This window comes from Pristiophorus japonicus, chromosome 5 (assembly GCF_044704955.1).
Source record: "Pristiophorus japonicus isolate sPriJap1 chromosome 5, sPriJap1.hap1, whole genome shotgun sequence".
NCBI classification, from domain to species: Eukaryota; Metazoa; Chordata; class Chondrichthyes; family Pristiophoridae; genus Pristiophorus; species Pristiophorus japonicus.
In genome coordinates, this window is record NC_091981.1 from 107,651,976 (window position 1) to 107,672,834 (window position 20,859).

General features: G+C 45.8%; 1 protein-coding gene across 4 annotated transcripts in view; it reads left to right on the forward strand.

Moving 5' to 3' along the window:
• chn2 (chimerin 2) overlaps positions 1-5,150 on the forward strand; it is a 485,758-nt gene extending 480,608 nt beyond the window's left edge. For all 4 annotated transcript variants that reach the window (XM_070880837.1, XM_070880839.1, XM_070880840.1 and 1 more), the window contains 3 exons: positions 897-1,034; positions 1,869-1,974; positions 3,527-5,150. In XM_070880837.1, the coding sequence (XP_070736938.1) occupies positions 897-1,034; positions 1,869-1,974; positions 3,527-3,698 (416 nt within the window). In that variant the 3' untranslated portion in view covers positions 3,699-5,150. The remainder of the gene's footprint in view (positions 1-896; positions 1,035-1,868; positions 1,975-3,526) is intronic.
• The last annotated feature ends 15,709 nt before the right edge of the window (positions 5,151-20,859 follow it).

The following is a 20,859-nucleotide window of genomic DNA, read 5'->3' on the forward strand; positions in this document are numbered from 1 at the left end:
CCTGCGTAGGTGCCCACGTACCCCAGGAGCACGTGCGGTTCACAAGCACCCCGGGATCACGTGGACCAGCCTAACCGATTTAAGTAGGGGGTGTCCCTATTCATACTTACTGGTGAGTGACGTTTTTACGGAGCTGCCATAAGTATGAATGGCAATACCCCCAAAAATACACAAACACATAAAATAATTTTTTTTAAACACATTACTTATTTAAAATTAATTAAAATGACTTTTAATTAAATATGTAATTTTTTAAATGGGAATTTTTTTCAAATATTTTAATGGGGCTAAAAATAAACTTATCTTAATGGCCAATCTTGTTAATCTAAAAATGAGTGAAAACATTTTCAATTTCTGTTTTTTAAAACTCTTATGCTACACCTGCTTTTACCAGGCATAGGAATTTTAAGGGCATTCGCTGGGCAGAAGTTGGGCAAATAGCCCAACTCTCCATCAGCGAATACTCATTTCTGTCAGATTCGTACGATCTGTCAAGAGGATTCAGAGGGGTTAATGATGTGAACACTAACAGTTCACCGTCATCAACCTCTGCAAATCCAGGCCATGTTTTCTAATCATTCTCAAAATGCAGAATTAAAACTTAATTCTTGGCATATTTGGATAGCTGCCTTTTGTGATGGAATAATTGTTGTCTATTAAAGGTTGGGAAAATATTCATAACTGTATTCAAGTAAGATAATTCTACCATTAGTAATAATTATTGCTGAAGTAACAAATGTTTTGTGCATTGCTATTACTATGTTTATTTATCTTTGTGATGATCTGCAGAAGTAGTAAACTCTTGCAGCTAACTCACATTCTTTGTAAGACAACTTGTGTTAGCTTTGGGGAGCCATTCTTTCCTTTATTTTAATTAACATTTGTTGTCTTTCCAGATGGTGACAAAGCTGACATTTCTGCCACTACGTATGCAGATATCAACATAATTGCTGGTGCTCTTAAGCTATATTTTAGGGATTTGCCTATTCCTGTCATCACCTATGATTCGTATCAAAAATTCATTGAAGCAGCCAGTAAGTATAATCTGAACTTTGAAACCCTGTGTAACTTCCAATAGGGAAACAATTTTAATTGGTGAATAATTGACAAGATAATAAGAGTAGGGCTACTCAGTAATTATGCTAATTCAGTTATTGCATGCAGATTACATTTTTTTAATGATTTTCTAATAATGCTGTGGACAAAGATAAGCGGTGTGACTTCTCTCTCTCTCTCTCTCTCTCTCGCTCTCTATCTCTAGCTCTATCTCTATCTCTATCTCTCTCTCACCATTTTTCTCACCTCACCTCCACTGTAAGCTTTGATTCCTTGCTGGGCTATGATTCTGCAGTTAAAAGATACTCTGTGGTACCTCACACTATCCTCCACACCTGAGCATAAAATGTGAGTTTTGGTAGGTAATTCCACTGTGAAGGGTTATCACAGCTTAGCCAGATCCTGTCCTTACTGAATGTGCACACAACAGCAGGAAACTTCGGTCATTTTTTTCCGTCTCTAATCCAGGGATGTAGGACAGGATTGAGTTTGCTTGTCATGCCTCCAGTTGTCAAATAGCCTAACAATACTATATGAATATTGGCTATTGGAGTGAGGTATCTGAGGACTCTGGCGCCCTTGCAACTGTACCCCAACAAGCAGTCAGCATCTTCGGGAGGGTAAGAAAAGGAAGGCCTAGATTCAGTTATGGTGGGGGGAAAGCAAAAATGCAAAGAAACTTGATTTTTTTTAAGCATATTGGTGTTATGTTAGGATTTCATTAGCAAGCTAATATTTCTCAAGTTCAGTTCTAAGGTAGCAAAACAAAGATGTGTGAATTTTATGAGTAATGTGTATTTGTTTTTAATTAGAAATTACTAACCAAGACGACAGGCTGGAGGCCATCCATGAATCATTAATGTTACTGCCTCCTGCACATTATGAGACACTGCGGCACTTGATGACTCATCTGAAAAAGTAAGCTGGTTTTATATTTAGGTAGATGATTTGTACATTCAGCTGAAAAGTATTAATTATTTAATAATGCTCCAAGATAGTGTCAATATACTTAAATTGTGATAATTCTCTGGGTAAAAAATATCAATATTTAAACACAAAGATCTTCAGAATTTATCTGACTGGTTCATAATCTTAAGACCCTTTTATATTGCAGTAAACTTCTGATACATGAGTTCTGCTCAGTTCATGGCTCATCCAAAAGGAACTCCATTAGCCCAAGTAAATGCAATCATAAGGGAGACCCAACTTTTCTTGGGTCTTCATATTTGCTTCTATTCTTTGTAAACACATGGAATAGTTCAATGCACAGCCTATGTGTGTTTCAATTTATCAACCATTTGCACGTGCACAGTACTCAAAATCTCACAGATCATTCACATATGCACACAGCGCTGGATTTCAGCTTCAGAAACCAGCCCACATCGGGTGCATAAATGTAGGAGAGTGGGAACCATAGGACACTCTCCCAAAACCTCTGGCCAAATCAAAGATAAAACACCTTTAAATCTTATAAAGAAAAATTGCTGCAGTCTTTCATCTGCCCCTTGTCATATTTAAGCTTTAAAACTAATTAGAGGCAACATGAGAGTAGACATACTGTGCAGAGCTCCCCTGCTGCGACATGAAGTTGAATTTCCGTGGTAACATGAATGATTACTGCTACCGACAGTCTGAAATGATAACTTGCCATTATGTAGCACCTTGAAAGCAAAGAAATATTCTAAGATGTTTCACAAGCAGGTGCAAGGAAACAGTCCGCTAACAATAGTCTCCAGTTATTATTTGTTCAAATACTTTTAGTATTGTTTAAAGGACATGTATAACTGTGTGGAAAATTGACCAATTTAATAAAATTCTGATTAATTCAGTAACTAAAAGCAAACTTTCTCAGCCGCCAAACAGCATTTTAGAACTTCCCCATTAAGTATGTTTAAATAGGGCTGTCAGAAAATCAAGTCAATATTTATGCCATTACTCTTCTGTATTTTGGTTATGATCCGACAGGATTAAGTTATTTGCGATCTTGCATTTCCTGATCTCGTAAGAGAGGTCTGAACTGGGAACAGTTGTATGATTCCATTACTGACAGCTGAAACTCTTGAGTAAATGGGAGGTAATTTTCAAAATTCCTGTAATATGATTGTTTTGGTGTTCTGTAACAAACAATAAATTCTCTAGGTTTTTCATTGCATCTTGTATTGATTGATATACCTGTGACAGGGATGTTCAGTCACCTAAGAATTCCTTTTTAGAATGGAAGCAAGTCTTCCTCGATTCCGAGGGACTTCCTATGATGATGATGATGATGTATTGATTGATATAAAGTCATCTGCTGCTGTTAAAACAATAGGTTAGAGGCAACATGAGTGTCTTGGTTTAGGGTTATGATTCCAAGTGTCCACCTTCCTTGAATCTATGGAAATATAGAACAGAATATAAAAACTGAAAAGTATTGGAGTGCTGTACAAATCACAAAGCATATCTAACATACTGATCTGATTCTTTATAGGGTCACTATGCTTGAAAAGGACAATTTGATGAATGCTGAAAACCTTGGAATTGTGTTTGGGCCAACATTAATGCGACCCCCTGAACAAAATACACTGGCAACCTTGAACGACATGCGATACCAGAGACTGATTGTCCAGCTCTTGATTGAAAATGAAGATGTCTTGTTTTGAGAAAGAAAAACAATATGAAGTAAAACCAACATTGTAGTTACTATTTGTGACTGAGCTGCAAAGGCACTGGTGCTAGTATCTCCTTGCAAGATTGACTATGTAGACTTAAGAAGTCTGTGATGCTGCAGATGAAAGCCAAAACATTCCCTGTAGCCTGCTTTTTAGGCAGCGTGTGTTTAATTGAGAGTTGGGGTTGTGAAAGAATATCCTGTAATTCTATATGCTTTCCAAGAACAATTGGTCAAAGTTATTATACAGGAAAAACTAAACAAAAATGGTATGTGACTCCCACAAGCTACAGAGTTGTTATTGATGGTATCTTTTTATATATATATATCTAAAACATATAAGCTCATTCAGAAAAATCAATAGTCAGAATTCTACTCCAAAGTTAGCCTGGTGGAGAGTGAGTGTATTTTTTATTTGTAATGAGAGTATTTACCTGTTTTGTATTTGAATTACATCACAGAATTTTGAATTGCACTAAGTGTCTCTATAAATTGGTATATCAACTAATTTATACCTATACATTTTCAAGACTCATTACCATTGACTTGAATAGAAACTTGTGCTACATATAACAAATTATCAGGCTAATATACTACAAATGATCAATTTTGTAATAATTGTGGGAAATATATGCCATCCACATGCAAAAGTAAAGGATGGAATTCTAACAGAAATATTCTTGAACTTTAATTATCATTGAACACGTTTTATCTTCTTCTCAAAGCTCCCCCACTGTATTTACTCTCAGTCCACAATGAGAACTGGATTAATTGTCACTACTCTATTTATGACTGGTGCCTAGTGATTCATGGAAGGCATGTAATTGTGTGTATATATATATATATATATATATATATATAAAACTGTGTTTAGTTATCACGTTGGTAAAGATAGCAGAAAGTCACCAAAGTGAAGAGTGTGGAAGGAAGGATCTTCTGTAGTTCTTCCATTTTATATCTTTCTGTGAACATTAGCTATATTAATGGTTTATGAGGCCTATATGGGCTGCATTTCAAACCTGTCGAACATCATACCTTCACAGCAAATTCCTTTCATACATCACTTTGGTTAAAAAAACTCATCAAATCATTCTTGTTTTGGAATAGCGCATTTGTGTGAGACTGGTACAGTGGTCCCTGTTACGTGTTGGTAATTCATCTTTTGAAAACAAATATATTTAAACTAGATTAAAAGCTGTTTGTTTTAAGAGGTGTTCTGTGGATATGACCAAATCAAATGCTGCAGATGTTTAAAAGATCACTTTTTGATTTCTTTTAGATGTACATTTTCGTCGTTTTAGTGAACTGAGCATAGTCACTGGTACCTGCGTATGAAATATTTTGCTTTGAAAACTTTTGGCTTTTTTATTTCTCATCTATTGATGTGTAAAATGATACCAGATTTACTTCGTAAATTAAACAATGTACTGTGAAAATTTTATTAAATGTGCCATTAAATTTAAATCCTGCAAATTACTGATTTTATCAACAAATGGCTGGGGCAAGAATTATTCTCTTTACCTTGAGATCAAATAGGGCTAGATTTTACACTTTTGTACAGATCGCCCAAAAATGGGTGTTAATTCCGGCATGGGCGGTAAAAATGGGTTTTCAGATCGCCGGCTTCTCACCCATTCTCAAAGCACCTAGTCTCCATTTTTGAAATTGGGCGTTACCGCGAGCGAGCATTAAATCTCTCTAACCACCTGTCGTAAAATGTCATCATCCTTAGCAATGGCATGGCAATGCTCGATTGCTGCGATTCAGGAGGTCAAGGGTCATGATGACATGCGCAAAAGAGGAGACCGAGACAGAGAAAGAGAGAGAGCTGAGAGGGACTGAAAGCATGTGTGGGGGCCACGAGAGAGATTCACCAGCAGCAAAAAGCCTACTAAGCACCAAGAACATAATTGGCACCGAGCTTTTGTCCAACAAATAAGATATAATATGAAAGGGGTGGAGGCGGCCCTGGAGCTGGTAGCCAGGAACACTGGTGGCAGAGGGCTCCCAGTGGTCCCGGAGCGCGGCACTGCACCCCAAGGTGCCGCATCCCCATTGCCAATGACATGAGAGCCAGGAGCAACATCTTATTTCTGGCTCGGAGCACGTTCCCACCTCTGGACAGTCCTCTCCGTATCCATTTAAGCAGCGGTTTGGCCGTCACACCCCCCCCACCCCCGGGCAATGAAACATCGCCTGAGGAATTCCTCGGCAAGGCAGCTTAGAGTCAGGAGGGGAAGGGGTAGAGGTGGGGAGGAGAAGCGGGGTGGGTGGGAAGGGAAGGGTTGGTTTTTACAGAAGTACTTATGATTTCAGACAACTGTTCGGTTTAAATGTTTTTTATTTAACAAAACCTTGTTGCTCATTGGCTCAGATAGCTGCACCGTTACACGCTGGTGATTCCTTAACATCAAAGGGTATAGTTACACTTAATTTCAATCAACTTAAACTTTAACTGTCACCAAGGTGATGCCCACCATTGATGTATGAGCTGCACACCCAGCAGTGTGTCAGCTTTGTAAATACCATCAACATTCTTTCAGGCAAAGTGCTCATTGATGAGCTCCTGACGTAAGGCTCTTGCAGCTATCATGCCACCATGGGTTCTTTCATGTGGTTTACAGGGGGGTGGGGGCATGGCTTCAGCATTAGCCTGATTGGGCCGATGTCAACATCCTCCTCCTCGTCCTCCTCTTCCTCTCTCTGCTGAGGTGGACTGTCAGACTCTTCAGGCAATTCTTGTCCCCTCCTGATAGCCAAGTTGTACAGCATGGATTGTACCACCACGAATTGAGCTACCTGCTCAGGGTGATATTGGAGCTCGCCTCCTGAGTGGTCCAGACATCTAAAGCGCTGCTTAAGCACGCCAATAGTTTTCTCCACGATATTGCGAGTGGCTCGGTGGCTCTCGTATCGCCTTTCGGTTTCGGTGTGGGTGTCATGCAGGGGCGTCATCAGCCAGGTGGCGAGGCCATATCCTTTGTCACCAAGCATACAGCATTGACCTCGTGGCTGATTGTTAAACAAGTCAGATACAGTGCTCTCACGCAGGATGTGAGCATCATGGATGCTGCCCGGAAATTTAGCATTCACTGCAATTATAATTTGCTGCTGGTCGACAATGAGTTGCACATTCAGGGAGTGGAATCCCTTGCTGTTCCTGAAAGCCTCTGCATCCTGAAAAGGTGCCCACATCGCGTTGTGCGTACAGTCTATTGCTCCCTGCACCTTGGGGAATTTTGCAATTCTGGAGAATTCTAGAGCCCTCTCCATCTGTGCCTCCCTGCTTATAGGGAAGCTGATCAAGTCCCTCCTGCATGCATACAGGGCTTCAGTGACCTGTGTAATGCAGCAATGTGTGGCATGCTGAGACAGACTGCAAATGTCGCCAGCTGAGGCCTGAAAAGAACCCGACGTGTAGAATGACAGTGCCGCGGTGACTTTGACCTCGACAGACAGTGCAGTATTGATGGTGCTGACAGGCTGCAGATCTCTGCTGATGAGCTGGCATAGCTCAGTAATAACATATTTTTGGAAGCACAGACTCCGAAGGCAGGTGGTGTCGGGCAAGTCGAGGTAAGACCGCTTCTCCCTGTACTTGCGGAGGCTGTAATGTCTGGTCCTCCTCATCAGTCTGGCACGTCTTACATTGGGCACATAATGCTGTGGAGCGTATCTTCGGCCATCTCGAGTCTGCAGCATTTAATTGGTCATCAAGAGAGGGTGAGAAAGGACAGGCCCCATTGCAATAGCTCTCTGTTTTTCACCGATTGGACACTAAGAATGAATGTCCTGACGAAGACACCTATTAAATTCCAGTCATTCACAGTATGATAAAGATGTTTGTTCAGATGTTCACATCACCTCCAAAGACCTCCAGAGTACATCTGAACTCCCCCGAGGTTGAAGCACAGCAGCCTTTTAAAGGATGCGACATGTGATGTAGAACATGGCGTCCATAACGCTGTGATTAGTTCCGGTTAGTTCCACTTTTTCCGGGCAGTTTTTTGGGCGAGCGATATTGTGGGCGATATGTGTGCGAGGTGGCTAAAATGACACTGGCTGATCTTCTGGCCGTTAGTTTCTGCAAATGTGATCTTTACGACAAAAAAACGTGGGCGGTCGGTATTATTGAATCTTGTCGTTAAATACGTGTTTAAACTAATGCTGGGCGATATTATGCGCGTTGATTTTGCCCATTCTGATGATTCCGCCCCCAAAAAAGTGGGCGGGCGGTATTATTTTTTCCCAGCATTACGCACATGGGGAAAGTAATACTCGGCGATAAGTTTCCGAAAAATGTCCGTCAGTTTCCATTTTGTGACTAAATGAGCGATAGATGGGCGTTGTACGTCATTTCAGCGGTAAAATGGACGTTAAGTGGGCGATAAGCATGCAAAAAAAGTGGAAAATTTACCCATAAGATCTGTATCATAGATGAAATCTTGAACATCATGACAATACTTTAAGGATGTCATTCTTAAGTGGAGATAATTTGAAACATTTTGCTACATCTTACAATGCTCAGTGACTTGAGTACATAATTTAAGCTGACAGCTCAGCAGTACTTGAGGGAGTGCTGCACTGTCGGTGGTGCTGTCTTTTAGATGAGCCATTAAACTGAGTGCTGTACCTGCCCACGCTCCAATCACTGACCTGGATTTTGGTGACGTCCAATCGAGTCGCCCTCTTCACTGCCGTTGCTCTCCGGCTCCAGCACGTGCCGCTCCCTGGAGTGATAGGCAGCCACGCAGGCCGAGGGGCCGCGCGGACTGCTGGGCCATGTCGCTCTGGTGTGCAACGGCTACCATGCGTTAAAAATCCACGCACAGGCACCTTCAAGATTTAGTTTGAGACATCGAGCGTTGGGTCCTTCATTAAAACACCTGTGAACGTTTTGGCGTGGAAGCAAGTCATCCTCGACTAGGGGGACTGCCTATGATGATGATAAACTGAGTCTGCCCTCTTAGGTGGATATAAACGATGCTATGGCACTATTCGAAAAACAGCAGGGGAGTTCTCCGTGTTTTCGCCAACATTTATCCCTCAATCAAAAGCAAATTACCTAGTTATTTAGCTCGTTGTTGCTTGTGGGACCATGTGGCAAATTGGCACATTCCAACAGTGCTATTACAGGTGCAGCAACCAAAATCTGGAATGTTCCGGAATCGGGACCGAACGACCATGCCGACCTCGGGGCCTCACCGCTGCCTGACCTCGGGCCTCGCCACTGCCTGACCTCAGGCCTTGCCTTGCCACCCTTACCTTGGGGTCTCCTCGCCGGCCCGCCCGAACACCTCCTTGGCGGGGCCCCACCCGGATGACGACATTCTTTGCGGGGCCCGCCGGCCCGATAACCTCCTTGGCGGGGCCCTGCCCGATAACGACCTCCTTGGCGGGGCCCTGCCCGATAACTACCTCCTTGGCGGGGCCCTGCCCGATAACGACCTCCTTGGCGGGGCCCTGCCCGATAACGACCTCCTTGGCAGGGCCCTGCCCGATAACTACCTCCTTGGTGGGGCCCCGCCCGATAACGACCTCCTTGGTGGGGCCCCACCCGATAACGACCTCCTTGGCAGGGCCCTGCCCGATAACTACCTCCTTGGTGGGGCCCCACCCGATAACGACCTCCTTGGCGGGGCCCCGCCCGATAACGACCTCCTTGGTGGGGCCCCACCCGATAACGACCTCCTTGGCAGGGCCCTGCCCGATAACTACCGCCTTGGCGGGGCCCCGCCCGATAATGACCTCCTTGGTGGGGCCCCACCCGATAACGACCTCCTTGGTGGGGCCCCACCCGATAACGACCTCCTTGGCAGGGCCCTGCCCGATAACTACCTCCTTGGTGGGGCCCCACCCGATAACTACCTCCTTGGTGGGGCCCCACCCGATAACGATCTCCTTGGCGGGGCCCCGCCCGATAACGATCTCCTTGGCGGGGCCCCGCCCGATAACGACCTCCTTGGTGGGGCCCCACCCGATAACGATCTCCTTGGCGGGGCCCCGCCCGATAACGATCTCCTTGGCGGGGCCCCGCCCGATAACGACCTCCTTGGTGGGGCCCCGCCCGATAACGACCTCCTTGGTGGGGCCCCGCCCGATAACGACCTCCTTGGTGGGGCCCTGCCCGATAACGACCTCCTTGGTGGGGCCCCGCCCGATAACGACCTCCTTGGTGGGGCCCCGCCCGATAACGACCTCCTTGGCGGGGCCCTGCCCGATAACGACCTCCTTGGCGGGGCCCTGCCCGATAACTACCTCCTTGGTGGGGCCCCGCCCGATAACGACCTCCTTGGTGGGGCCCCGCCCGATAATGATCTCCTTGGTGGGGCCCCGCCCGATAACGATCTCCTTGGTGGGGCCCCACCCGATAACGACCTCCTTGGTGGGGCCCCACCCGATAACGGCCTCCTTGGCGGGGCCCCACCCGATAACGACCTCCTTGGTGGGGCCCCACCCGATAACGACCTCCTTGGTGGGGCCCCGCCCGATAACGACCTCCTTGGCGGGGCTGAACGGTCTGAACAGTTCTTCAGCGGGAATTCCCCCCACCCCCACCGCCCACCGGCTTTCTGACATTCCGAAATCCGGAAATACCCGAACCTGGGCTCGGATGTTTTCAGATTCGTGAAATCAAAAATCCGGCAAAACTCGGAATCCGGAACGGCCTTGGTCACAAGGGTTCCGGATTTTGGACGCTCAACCTGTACTTCGAAAGGTAATATCTTGAGGAGGCATAAAAAAATGCAAGTTTGTTCATGTCCTCCCCTTTTTTCATGCAACTATGTGAAACTGCAGCTATTGGTAGCTATTTTGGAGAATTAAGATATTAATTATGCCTTAATGCAAAAGCAAAATACTGTGGATGTTGGAAATCTGAAGTAAAAACAGAAAATGCTGGAAAATACTCAGCAAGTTAGGCAGTATTTGTGGAGCAAGAAATAGAGTTAATGTTTCAGGTCGATGACCTTTCGTCAGAACTGCGTCATTGACCTGAAAGTTTAAATCTGTTTCTCTCTCCAGAGATGCTGCCTGATGATCTGAGTATTTCTAGCATTTTCTGTTTTTATATTAATTATCCATTTTCCATTTTAAGCTATTCTGCCTCTTTCCAAAAAATGGTTTATTTCACTAATTTTAAAATAAAGGGGCTAAATTGGGCTCTGTAGCACTCATTTCTTTAGGCACTACTCTGCCACATAAGACTTGAAAATGGGGTCCGAGTTGCATGCACAGATTGCCATCAGGAAGTGCGCAGGACGCCATCTTGATAAAGGGGTTTGCGCGCACACCGGTAGCAGAGCAGCGAGATGATGACGCAAAGCTGATTTGCAGCCACCACTGCCAATTTCAAACTCCACACATCAGCCAACTTAACCTCGCTGAATACAACATTAACCGGAATGAAGGAACCCCACCACCTCTATTTTAAGGGATTATGAAGCACCAACAGGTTAGTTGCTGGATCATTTCTTGCAGCTGCTGGTGCAATTGCACGTGTTTTTGGAGGTTTCCTATACTTGGCTAAAGTTTGAACACAGGGAGTGGTGTGGCTGGTCGTCTCGCAATATATTTTGTCATAAATGATTGTGCTGAAAAGTTGCTTCCAGACTTTTGTGGACTGGTAAGCATTCCTCTTGCAATTGAAAAAAACTGGGAGAATAAAGAGAGACCAAGTAGAGCAGCACAAGAGATTAGAAGAGGGCTGTGGTTGGGGGGGGGGGGGGGGGGGGAGGGGGAGGAGTGTAATGTATGTACATAAATTTTGTCCACCACCAGAGGGCACTACTTTCGGAGGTCCTAGAGTCATAGGTACACTCGTGCTGGGCCCGGTATATAAACATAGAAACATAGAAAATAGGTGCAGGAGTAGGCCATTCGATCCTTCGAGTATGCATCACCATTCAATAAGATCATGGCTGATCATTCACCTCAGTACCCCTTTCCTGCTTTCTCTCCATACCCCCTGATCCCATTAGCCATAAGGGCTATATCTAACTCCCTCTTGAATACATCTAACAAACTGGCATCAACAACTCTCTGCGGTAGAGAATTCTACAGGTTAACAACTCTCTTTGAGTGAAGAAGTTTCTCCTCATCTCGGTCCTAAATGGCTTACCCCTTATCCTTAGACTGTGACCCCTGGTTCTGGACATCCCCAACATCGGGGACATTCTTCCTGCATCTAACCTGTCTGAACCTGTCAGAATTTTAAACATTTCTATGAGATCCCCTCTCATTCTTCTGAACTCAGTGAATACAAGCCCAGTTGATCCAGTCTTTCTTGATATGTCAGTCCCGCCATCCCGGGAATCAGTCTGGTGAACCTTCGCTGCACTCCCTCAATAGCAAGAACGGCCTTCCTCAGATTAGGAGACCAAAACTGAACACACTATTCCAGGTGAGGCCTCACTAAGGCCCTGTACAACTGCAATAAGACCTCCCTGCTCCTATACGCAAATTCCCGCGCTATGAAGGCCAACATGCCATTTGCCTTCTTCACCGCCTGCTGTACCTTCATGCCAACTTTCAATGACTGATGTACCATGACACCCAGGTCTCGCTGCACCTCCCCTTCTCCTAATCTGTCGCCATTTAGATAATATCCTGCCTTTCTGTTTATGCCACCAAAGTGGATAACCTCACAGTTATCCACATTATACTGCATCTGCCATGCATTTGCCTACTCACCTAACCTGTCCAAGTCACCCTGCAGCCTCTAAGCATCCTCCTCACAGCTCACACCGCCACCCAGTTTAGTGTCATCTGCAAACTTGGAGATATTACACTCAATTCCTTCATCTAAATCATTGAAGTATGATATAAATAGCTGGGGCCCCAGCACTCAGCCCTGCGGCACCCCACTAGTTATTGTCTGCCATTCTGAAAAGGACCCATTTATCCCGACTCTCTGCTTCCTGTCTGCCAACCAGTTCTTTATCCACGTCAATACATTACCCCCAATACCATGTGCTTTAATTTTGCACACCAATCTCTTGTATGGGACCTTGTCAAATGCCTTTTGAAAGTCCAAATATACCACATCCACTGGTTCTCCCTTGTCCACTCTACTAGTTACATCCTCAAAAAATTCTAGAAGATTTGTCAAGCATTCCCTTTCATAAATCCATGCTGAGTTGGACCGATCATGTTACTGCTTTCCAAATGCGCTGATATTTCATCTTTAATAATTGATTCAAACATTTTCCCCACTACCGATGTCAGGCTACCCGGTCTATAATTCCCCATTTTCTCTCTCCCTCCTTTTTTTAAAAGTGGTGTTACATTAGTTACCCTCCAGTCCATAGGAACTGATCCAGAGTCGATAGACTGTTGGAAAATGATCACCAATGCATCCACTATTTCTAGGGCCACTCCCTTAAGTACTCTGGATGCAGACTATCAGGCCCTGGAGATTTATCGGCCTTCAATCCCATCAATTTCTCGAACAAAATTTCCTGCCTAATAAGGATTTCCTTCAGTTCCTCCTTCTCGCTAGACCCTCGGTCCCCTAATATTTCCGGAAGGTTATTTGTGTCTTCCTTCGTAAAGACAGAACAAATGTATTTGATCACTTAGTCTGCCATTTCTTTGTTCCCCATTATAAATTCACCTGATTCTGACTGCAAGGGACCTACGTTTGTCTTCACTAATCTTTTTCTCTTCACATATCTATAGAAGCTATTGCAGTCAATTTTTATGTTCCCAGCAAGCTTCCTCTCATACTCTATTTTGCCCTCCCTAATTAAATTCTTTGTTCTCCTCTGCTGAATTCTAAATTTCTCCCAGTCCTCAGGTTTGCTGCTTTTTCTGGCCAATTTATATACCTCTTCCTTGGATTTAACACTATCCCTAATTTCCCTTGTTAGGCACAGTTGAGCCATCTTCCCCGTTTTATTTTTACTCCAGACAGGGATGTACAATTGTTGAAGTTCATCCATCTGATCTTTAAATGTCTGCCATTGCCTATCCACCGTCAACCCATTAAGTATAATTCGCCAGTCTATTCTAGCCATTTCACGTCTCATACCATCGAAGTTACCTTTCCTTAAGTTCAGGACCCTAGTTTTTGAATTAATTGTGTCACTCTTCATTTTAATAAAGAATTCTACCATATTATAGTCACTTTTCCCCAAGGGACCTCGCACAACAAGATTGATAATTAGTCCTTTCTCATTACACATCATCCAGTCTAGGATGGCCAGCCCTCTAGTTGGTTCCTCGACATATTGGTCTAGATAACCATCCCTAATTTGCTCCAGGAAATCCTCCTCCACCATATTGCTACCAGTTTGGTTAGCCTAATCCATATGTATATAAAGTCGTCCATGATAACTGCTGTACCTTTATTGCACGCATCCCTAATTTCTTGTTTGCTGCTGTCCCCAACCTCACTACTACTGTTTGGTGGTCTGTACACAACTCCCACTAGCATTTTCTGCCCTTTGTTATTCCGCATCTCCACCGATACAGATTCCACATCATCCAAGCTAATGTCCTTCCTTACTATTGCATTAATTTCCTCTTTAACCAGTAACACTACCCCCCTCCTCCTTTTCCTTTCTGTCTATCCTTCCTGAATGTTGAATACCCCTGGATGTTGAGTTCCCAGCCTTGGTCACCCTGGAACCATGTCTCTGTAATCCCAATTATGTCATATTCGTTAATGGCTGCCTGCGCATTTAATTCGTCCATCTTATTACGAATACTCTTCGCATTGAGGCACAGAGCCTGAACTTCACCTTTGTATCTTCAGTTCTGGAAGCCATTACAGACTGACCAGGTTACACCTGGTCACCTGGTCACCTGGTCACAGTACGGAGTTCATTGTATCATTTCATACACCATAACTGGCGACGAGGCAAATATGAACCCACGCAAAAGTATGGCGAGCACAGCATGATCGAGTACTGTTGGAATTCTCGAAAGATTCAATGAGGGAGAGGATTGGGGAGATTTCATGTATCGTCTTGACCAGTATTTCGTGGCAAACGACCTAAACAAAGAAAAAGATGCAGAGAAGCGCAGGGCAGTTCTTCTCTCCGCCTGTGCCCCCACGACCTATGCACTCATCAAGAATATGCTTTCACCCACACTTCCTACAGAAAAGGATTACAAAGAACTGTGTGCTCTAGTTCGGGAACACCTTAAACCCATGGAAGGAATCCTCATATCCAGATATCGCTTCTATACGCACGTTCGTCCAGAAGGTCAGGACGTAGCGGCATTTGTTGCCGACTTGAGATGTCTTGCAGGGCCTTGCAAATTTGGGCCTGCATTGAAAGACATGCTGTTTGACTTTTTCGTGATCGGGGTCAACCACGAGGCGATCTTAAGTAAGCTGCTGGCTGTGGAGACGCCGGACCTCAGCAAGGTCATCACCATCGCCCAGGCTTGAATAACCACGCAGAAAAGCACGAAGCAGATATCGCAACAAAACAGGAACTCCACTGTGTACAAAATTGTATTGACGGCCGTCAGAGCTGCACATGGCAGGGCCTACTCAACTGTGTCTGCAAAGCCGGGAGCTGGTCAAAATTCACCATCGAGGGCCTACTCGACTGCGTATGTGAGAACGGGAGCCGCTCAAAGTTCGCCATCGAGGGCCTACTCGACTGCATATGCGAGAACGGGAGTCACTCAAAGCCCACAATCGGGAGCAAATCCGAGCTCAACGTGTTGGCGTTGTGGGGGCAATCACCGACCCCAATCAGTGCCGCTTCAAACAGTATACATGCAGAGGATGTGCGAAGATGGGGCATCTTCAGCGGACGTGTCCACAGCAGAGCAAGCGAGCTGCGACACACCACATGGATGGTGATCAATCCAGCGTGGATCTGGCGATGCAGCCCAAGACATTTAAGAGCTCCAGGGAGGAAGTGTATAGCGTACGTGCATTTCTAACAAAGAGCCAACTGATAAAGATGGACGTAAAATTACTAACAAAGAGCCAACCGATAATGATGGAGGTAAAATTAAACTGCATGCTGGTATCCATGGAATTAGACACGGGTGTGAGTCAATCGATAATGAGCCAGAGGACTTTCGAAAAGCTATAGGAGACCAAGGCAGAGACCCAAGCTGAGTCTGATAAATGCAAAGTTGCGTACCTGCACCAAAGAGCTCATACCAGTGATCAGTAGTGCAGCAGTAAGAGTGTCGTACGAGGGAGTAGTTCATGATCTACCGTTATGGGTTATGTTATGTATGCAACCCTAGGCAACCTGTATCATACCGCCACCAGAGGGCATATCTGTTAGAGTCCCAAGGGATCCCAGCATCCCTTGGGAGCACTGTATATAATGCTGTACCAGCACTCTGGAGTTTGAATAAAAGAGCTAAGGTCATACTTACTCATTGTCTACAGTACTCAGTTACATTACTTTATAATGAGCATAACAACTGGCGACGAGATAACGAACAATCACGTGAAAATGCAGAGAACTGTTGGTATCCTGGAGAAATTCTCAGAAGGGGTTGATTGGGAGGCCTTCATGGAGCAACTCGACCAATACTTCGTGGCCAATGAGCTGGAAGGGGACGAAAACGCTACCAAACGAAGGGCGATCCTCCTCACCGTCTGTGGGGCAACAACCTATGGCCTCATGAAGAATCTTCTAGTCCGGTGAAACCAACAACCAAATCGTATAAAGAACTGTGTACCCTGGTCCGGGAGCACCTAAATCTGAAGGAAAGCGTTCTGATGGCAAGGTATCGATTTTACACGTATCAACGGTCTGAAGGCCAGGAAGTGGCGAGCTACGTTGCCGAACTAAGGCGTCTTGCAGGAGATTGCGAATTTGATGGATTCCTTGAGCAAATGCTAAGAGACTTCTTTGTGCTTGGCATTGGCCATGAGATTATCTTTCGCAAACTATTGACTGTTGAAACACCGAACCTGAGCAAAGCCATAACGATAGCCCAGGCATTTATGTCCACCAGCGATAACACCAAACAAACTTTGCAGCATAAAGATGTTTCGGCAAGTACTGCACACAAAGTAACATCATTTTCAGGCAGGAATGTACATGGCAGAATGTACACGCCTGCAGCTGCATGACCTCAGATGACCCAGAGTCCGCCATCAAACGTTAATGCGAGGCAGTTAACGCCTTGTTGGTGCTGCGGAGGTGATCATCGAGCCCATCAATGCCACTTCAAACACTATGTGTGCAAAGGCTGTGGAACAATGGGACACCTCCAGTGAATGTGCAGACGAGCTGCAAACCCTGCAAACCACCATGTTGCAGAGGAGGATCAATCCCTGGTGGATCACGCTGAATTAGAGACTCGAATCGAGGAGGCAGAAGTCTACGGGGTACACACCTTCATCACGAAATGTCCACCGATCATGCTCAAATTCGAACTGGACGGAATTCCAGTATCCATGGAACTGGACACCGGTGTGAGTCAGTCTATCATGAGCAAAAAGGCCTTCGACAGGTTGTGGTGCAACAAGGCACACAGGCCCAAGCTTAGCCCTATTCATACCATGCTAAGAACTTACACTAAAGAGTCATTGGCAGCGCAGCAGTAAAAGTCTCCAATGATGGAGCAGTGCACAAATTCCCACTATGGATTGTACCAGGAGATGGCCCCACACTGTTTGGCAGAAGCTGGCTAGGAAAAATCCGCTGGAACTGGGACGACATCCGAGCGTTTCGTCCGTCGACGACGCTTCATGTGCCCAGGTTCTGAGCAAGTTCTCGTCGTTGTTAAAGCCAGGCATCAGAAGTATCTCGGGGGCGAAGGTGCAGATCCAGTTGGTTCCCGGTACATGACCCATCCACCACAAGGCACGGGCAGTGCTATATATGATGCGTGAGAAAGTGGAAATTGAGCTGGACAGGCTGCAGCGAGAAGGCATCATCGCATCGGTGGAGTTCAACAAGTGGGCCAGTCCAATTGTTCTGGTTCTCAAAGGCGATGGCACGGTCAGAATTTGTGGGGACTATAAAGTAACAATTAACAGTTTTTCGCTACAGAACAAGTACCCGTTACCCAAGGCAGACGACCTATTTGCGACCCTGGCTGGAGGAAAAACATTCACCAAGTTGGACCTGACCTTGGCCTACATGACGCAGGAGCTGGCGTAATCTTCGAAAGGCCTCACCTGCATCAACACGCGCGAAGGTCTGTTCATCTGCAATAGATGCCCGTTTGGGATTTGATCGGCTGTGGCAATTTTTCAAAGGAACATGGAGAGCCTGCTCAAGTCGGTTCTGCGCACTGTGGTTTTCCTGGACGACATACTGGTCACAGGTCGGGACACCATCGAAGACTTGAAGAACCTGGAAGAGGTTCTAAGTTGGCTAGATCACGTGGGACTCAAGTTGAAATGCTTGAAGTGTGTTTTCCTGGCGCCAGAGGTCAAGTTCTTAGGGAGAAGAATCGCAGCAGATGGTATCAGACCAACCGACGCCAAGACAGAGGCCATCAAGAATGCGCCGAGACCACAGAATGTGATGCAGCTGTGGTCGTTCCTGGGACTCCTCACTATTTTGGTAATTTCCTACGTGGGTTAAGCACCTTGCTAGAATCCTTACATGTGCTGCTATGCAAGGGAGATGACTGGGTATGGGGGAAATCCGAAGAGGTTGCTTTTGAGAAAGCCAGAAATCTGTTTGTTGTGTATGGAGAAAGAGTCAGACTGAACATTGTGAGCTCAAAGTAAAGTGTGACCATAGTCTTTTATTGCAGGTCACCAGAGTGCCTCTCTAACCTGTGGAGCCTCCTTAAATACCTGTGCTCCCAAGGGATTATGGGATCCCTTGGGACTCCAGGGGATGAGCCCTCTGGTGGCTGTACAGTGTAAATACAAGTATACATATATATAACAACACCCGCCCCCAAAGTCAATAGTGTTGGTGCGAAAGCTGGTGTTGTTGAATCATTTACTGGGCCCTCGCTGGGCTGCTGTGCACTCATGGTATGCACGTTGTTGAAGCCGCCTGCTCTCTACCTGTTCATGTAGATCAGGGTGAACTAACGAGAGCCTTGTCTTAATTGCTCTTTTCATGAGCAGTTCAGCAGGTGGGATCCCAGTGAGTGATTGGGGTCTCGTGGAGTAGCTGAGCAGGACTCGGGATAGGCGAGTCTGCAGTGAGCCTTCAGTTACCCTCTTCAAGCCTTGCTTGATGGTTTGCACTGCTCTCTCTACCTGACCATTGGACGCTGGTTTAAACGGGGCAGATGTGACATGTTTGATCCCGTTACGGGTCATGAATTCTTTGAACTCAGCACTGGTAAAACATGGCCCGTTGTCACTCACCAGGACATCGGGTAGGCCGTGTGTGGCAAACATGGCCCGCGGGCTCTCAGTAATGGCAGCGGATGTGCTAGCCGACATTATCTCACATTCAATCCACTTGGAATACGCATCTACAACCACAAGGAACATTTTACCCAAGAACAGGCCTGCATAGTCGACATGTACCCTAGACCACGGTTTGGAGGGCCAAGACCATAAACTTAACTGCGCCTCCATGGGTACATTGCTTAACTGCGAGCATGTATTACATCTGTGAATGCAGGACTCGAAATCTGCATCGATACCGGGCCACCACACGTGGGATCTGGCTATCGCTTTCATCATTACGATGCCTGGGTGGATACTGTGGAGGTCATTGATGAAAGTGTCTCTGCCCTTCTTGGGGACCACTACTCGATTGCCCCACAGAAGGCAGGCTGCCTGTATAGACATTTCATCTTTGCGCCGCTGGAACGGCTTTATCGCTTCCTGCATTTCCACTGGGACTCTGGACCAGCTCCCGTGAAGCACACAGCTTTTGACTAGTGATAATAAAGGGTCCTGGCTTGATCTGCGGGGCAATGACGGGTGATCGCTCACTCTCAAATGCTTCCATAACCATGGCTAGATCTGCGGGCTGTGCCATTTCCATCCCCGTGGTGGACAATGGCAGCCTACTGAGAGCATCGGCGCAGTTTTCTGTGCCTGGCCTGTGGTGGATGGCGTAGTTGTATGCGGACAACGTGAGCGCTCATCTCTGGATGTGGGCCAATGCGTTGGTATTTATCCCTTTACCCTCGGGGAACAGGGATATAAGTGGCTTATGGTCAGTTTCCAATTCGAATTTTAGCCCAAACAGGTATTGATGCATTTTCTTTACCCCATAGACACACCTAACGCTTCTTTCTCAATCATGCTGTAGGCTCTCTCAGTCTTAGACAGACTCCTGGATGCATAAGCAACCGGTTGCAGTTTCCCGAAATCATTAGCTTGTTGCAATACACACCCAATGCCATATGACGACGCATCACATACTCGTACCAAACGCTTACATGGATCATACAACACAAGCAATTTGTTTGAGCATAACAATTTTCTTGCTTTTACAAAGGCATTTTCTTCGCTTTTGCCCCAATCCCATTCATCCCCTTTTCGTAGTAAGACAGTAGTAAGTTCTAACAGTGTGCTGAGGCCCGGTAAGAAGTTACCAAAGTAGTTCAGGAGTCCCAGGAGCGACTGCAGCTCCATCACGTTCTGTGGCCTCGGTGCGATCTCGATTGCTTCCGTCTTCACGTTGGTGGGCCTGATGCCGTCCGCCGCAATCCTCCTTCCCAGGAACTCCACTTCAGGCGTCAGGAAAACGCACTTCGAGCATTTTAACCTGAGCCCCACACGGTTGAGTCGACTAAGAACCTCCTCCAGGTTCTGCAGGTGTTCGACTGTGTTCCGACTTGTGACCAAGATGTCGTCCTGGAAGATCACGGTGTGCGGGACAGACTTCAGTAAGCTTTCCACGTTTCTCTGGTATGTCGCCGCTGCCGATCGGATTCTAAACGGGCATCTATTATAAACAAAAAGACCTTTGTGCGTGTTGATGCAGGTGAGGGCCTTCGATGATTCCTCCAGTCATGTAGGTTGAAGTCAGATCCATCTTCTTGAACGTCTTTCCTGCCGCCAGCATTGCAAAGAGGTCGTCGGCCTTTGATAGTGGGTATTGGTCCTGCAGGGAGAAACAATTGATAGTTACTTTGTAATCGCCACAGATATGACGGTACCATCTCCCTTGAGGGCTGGGACGATAGGACTGGCCCACTCGTTGAACTCGATCGGGGAAATGATGCCCTCTCTTTGCAACCGGTCTAGCTCGATCTCTACCCTTTCTCTCATCATGTACGGTACTGCT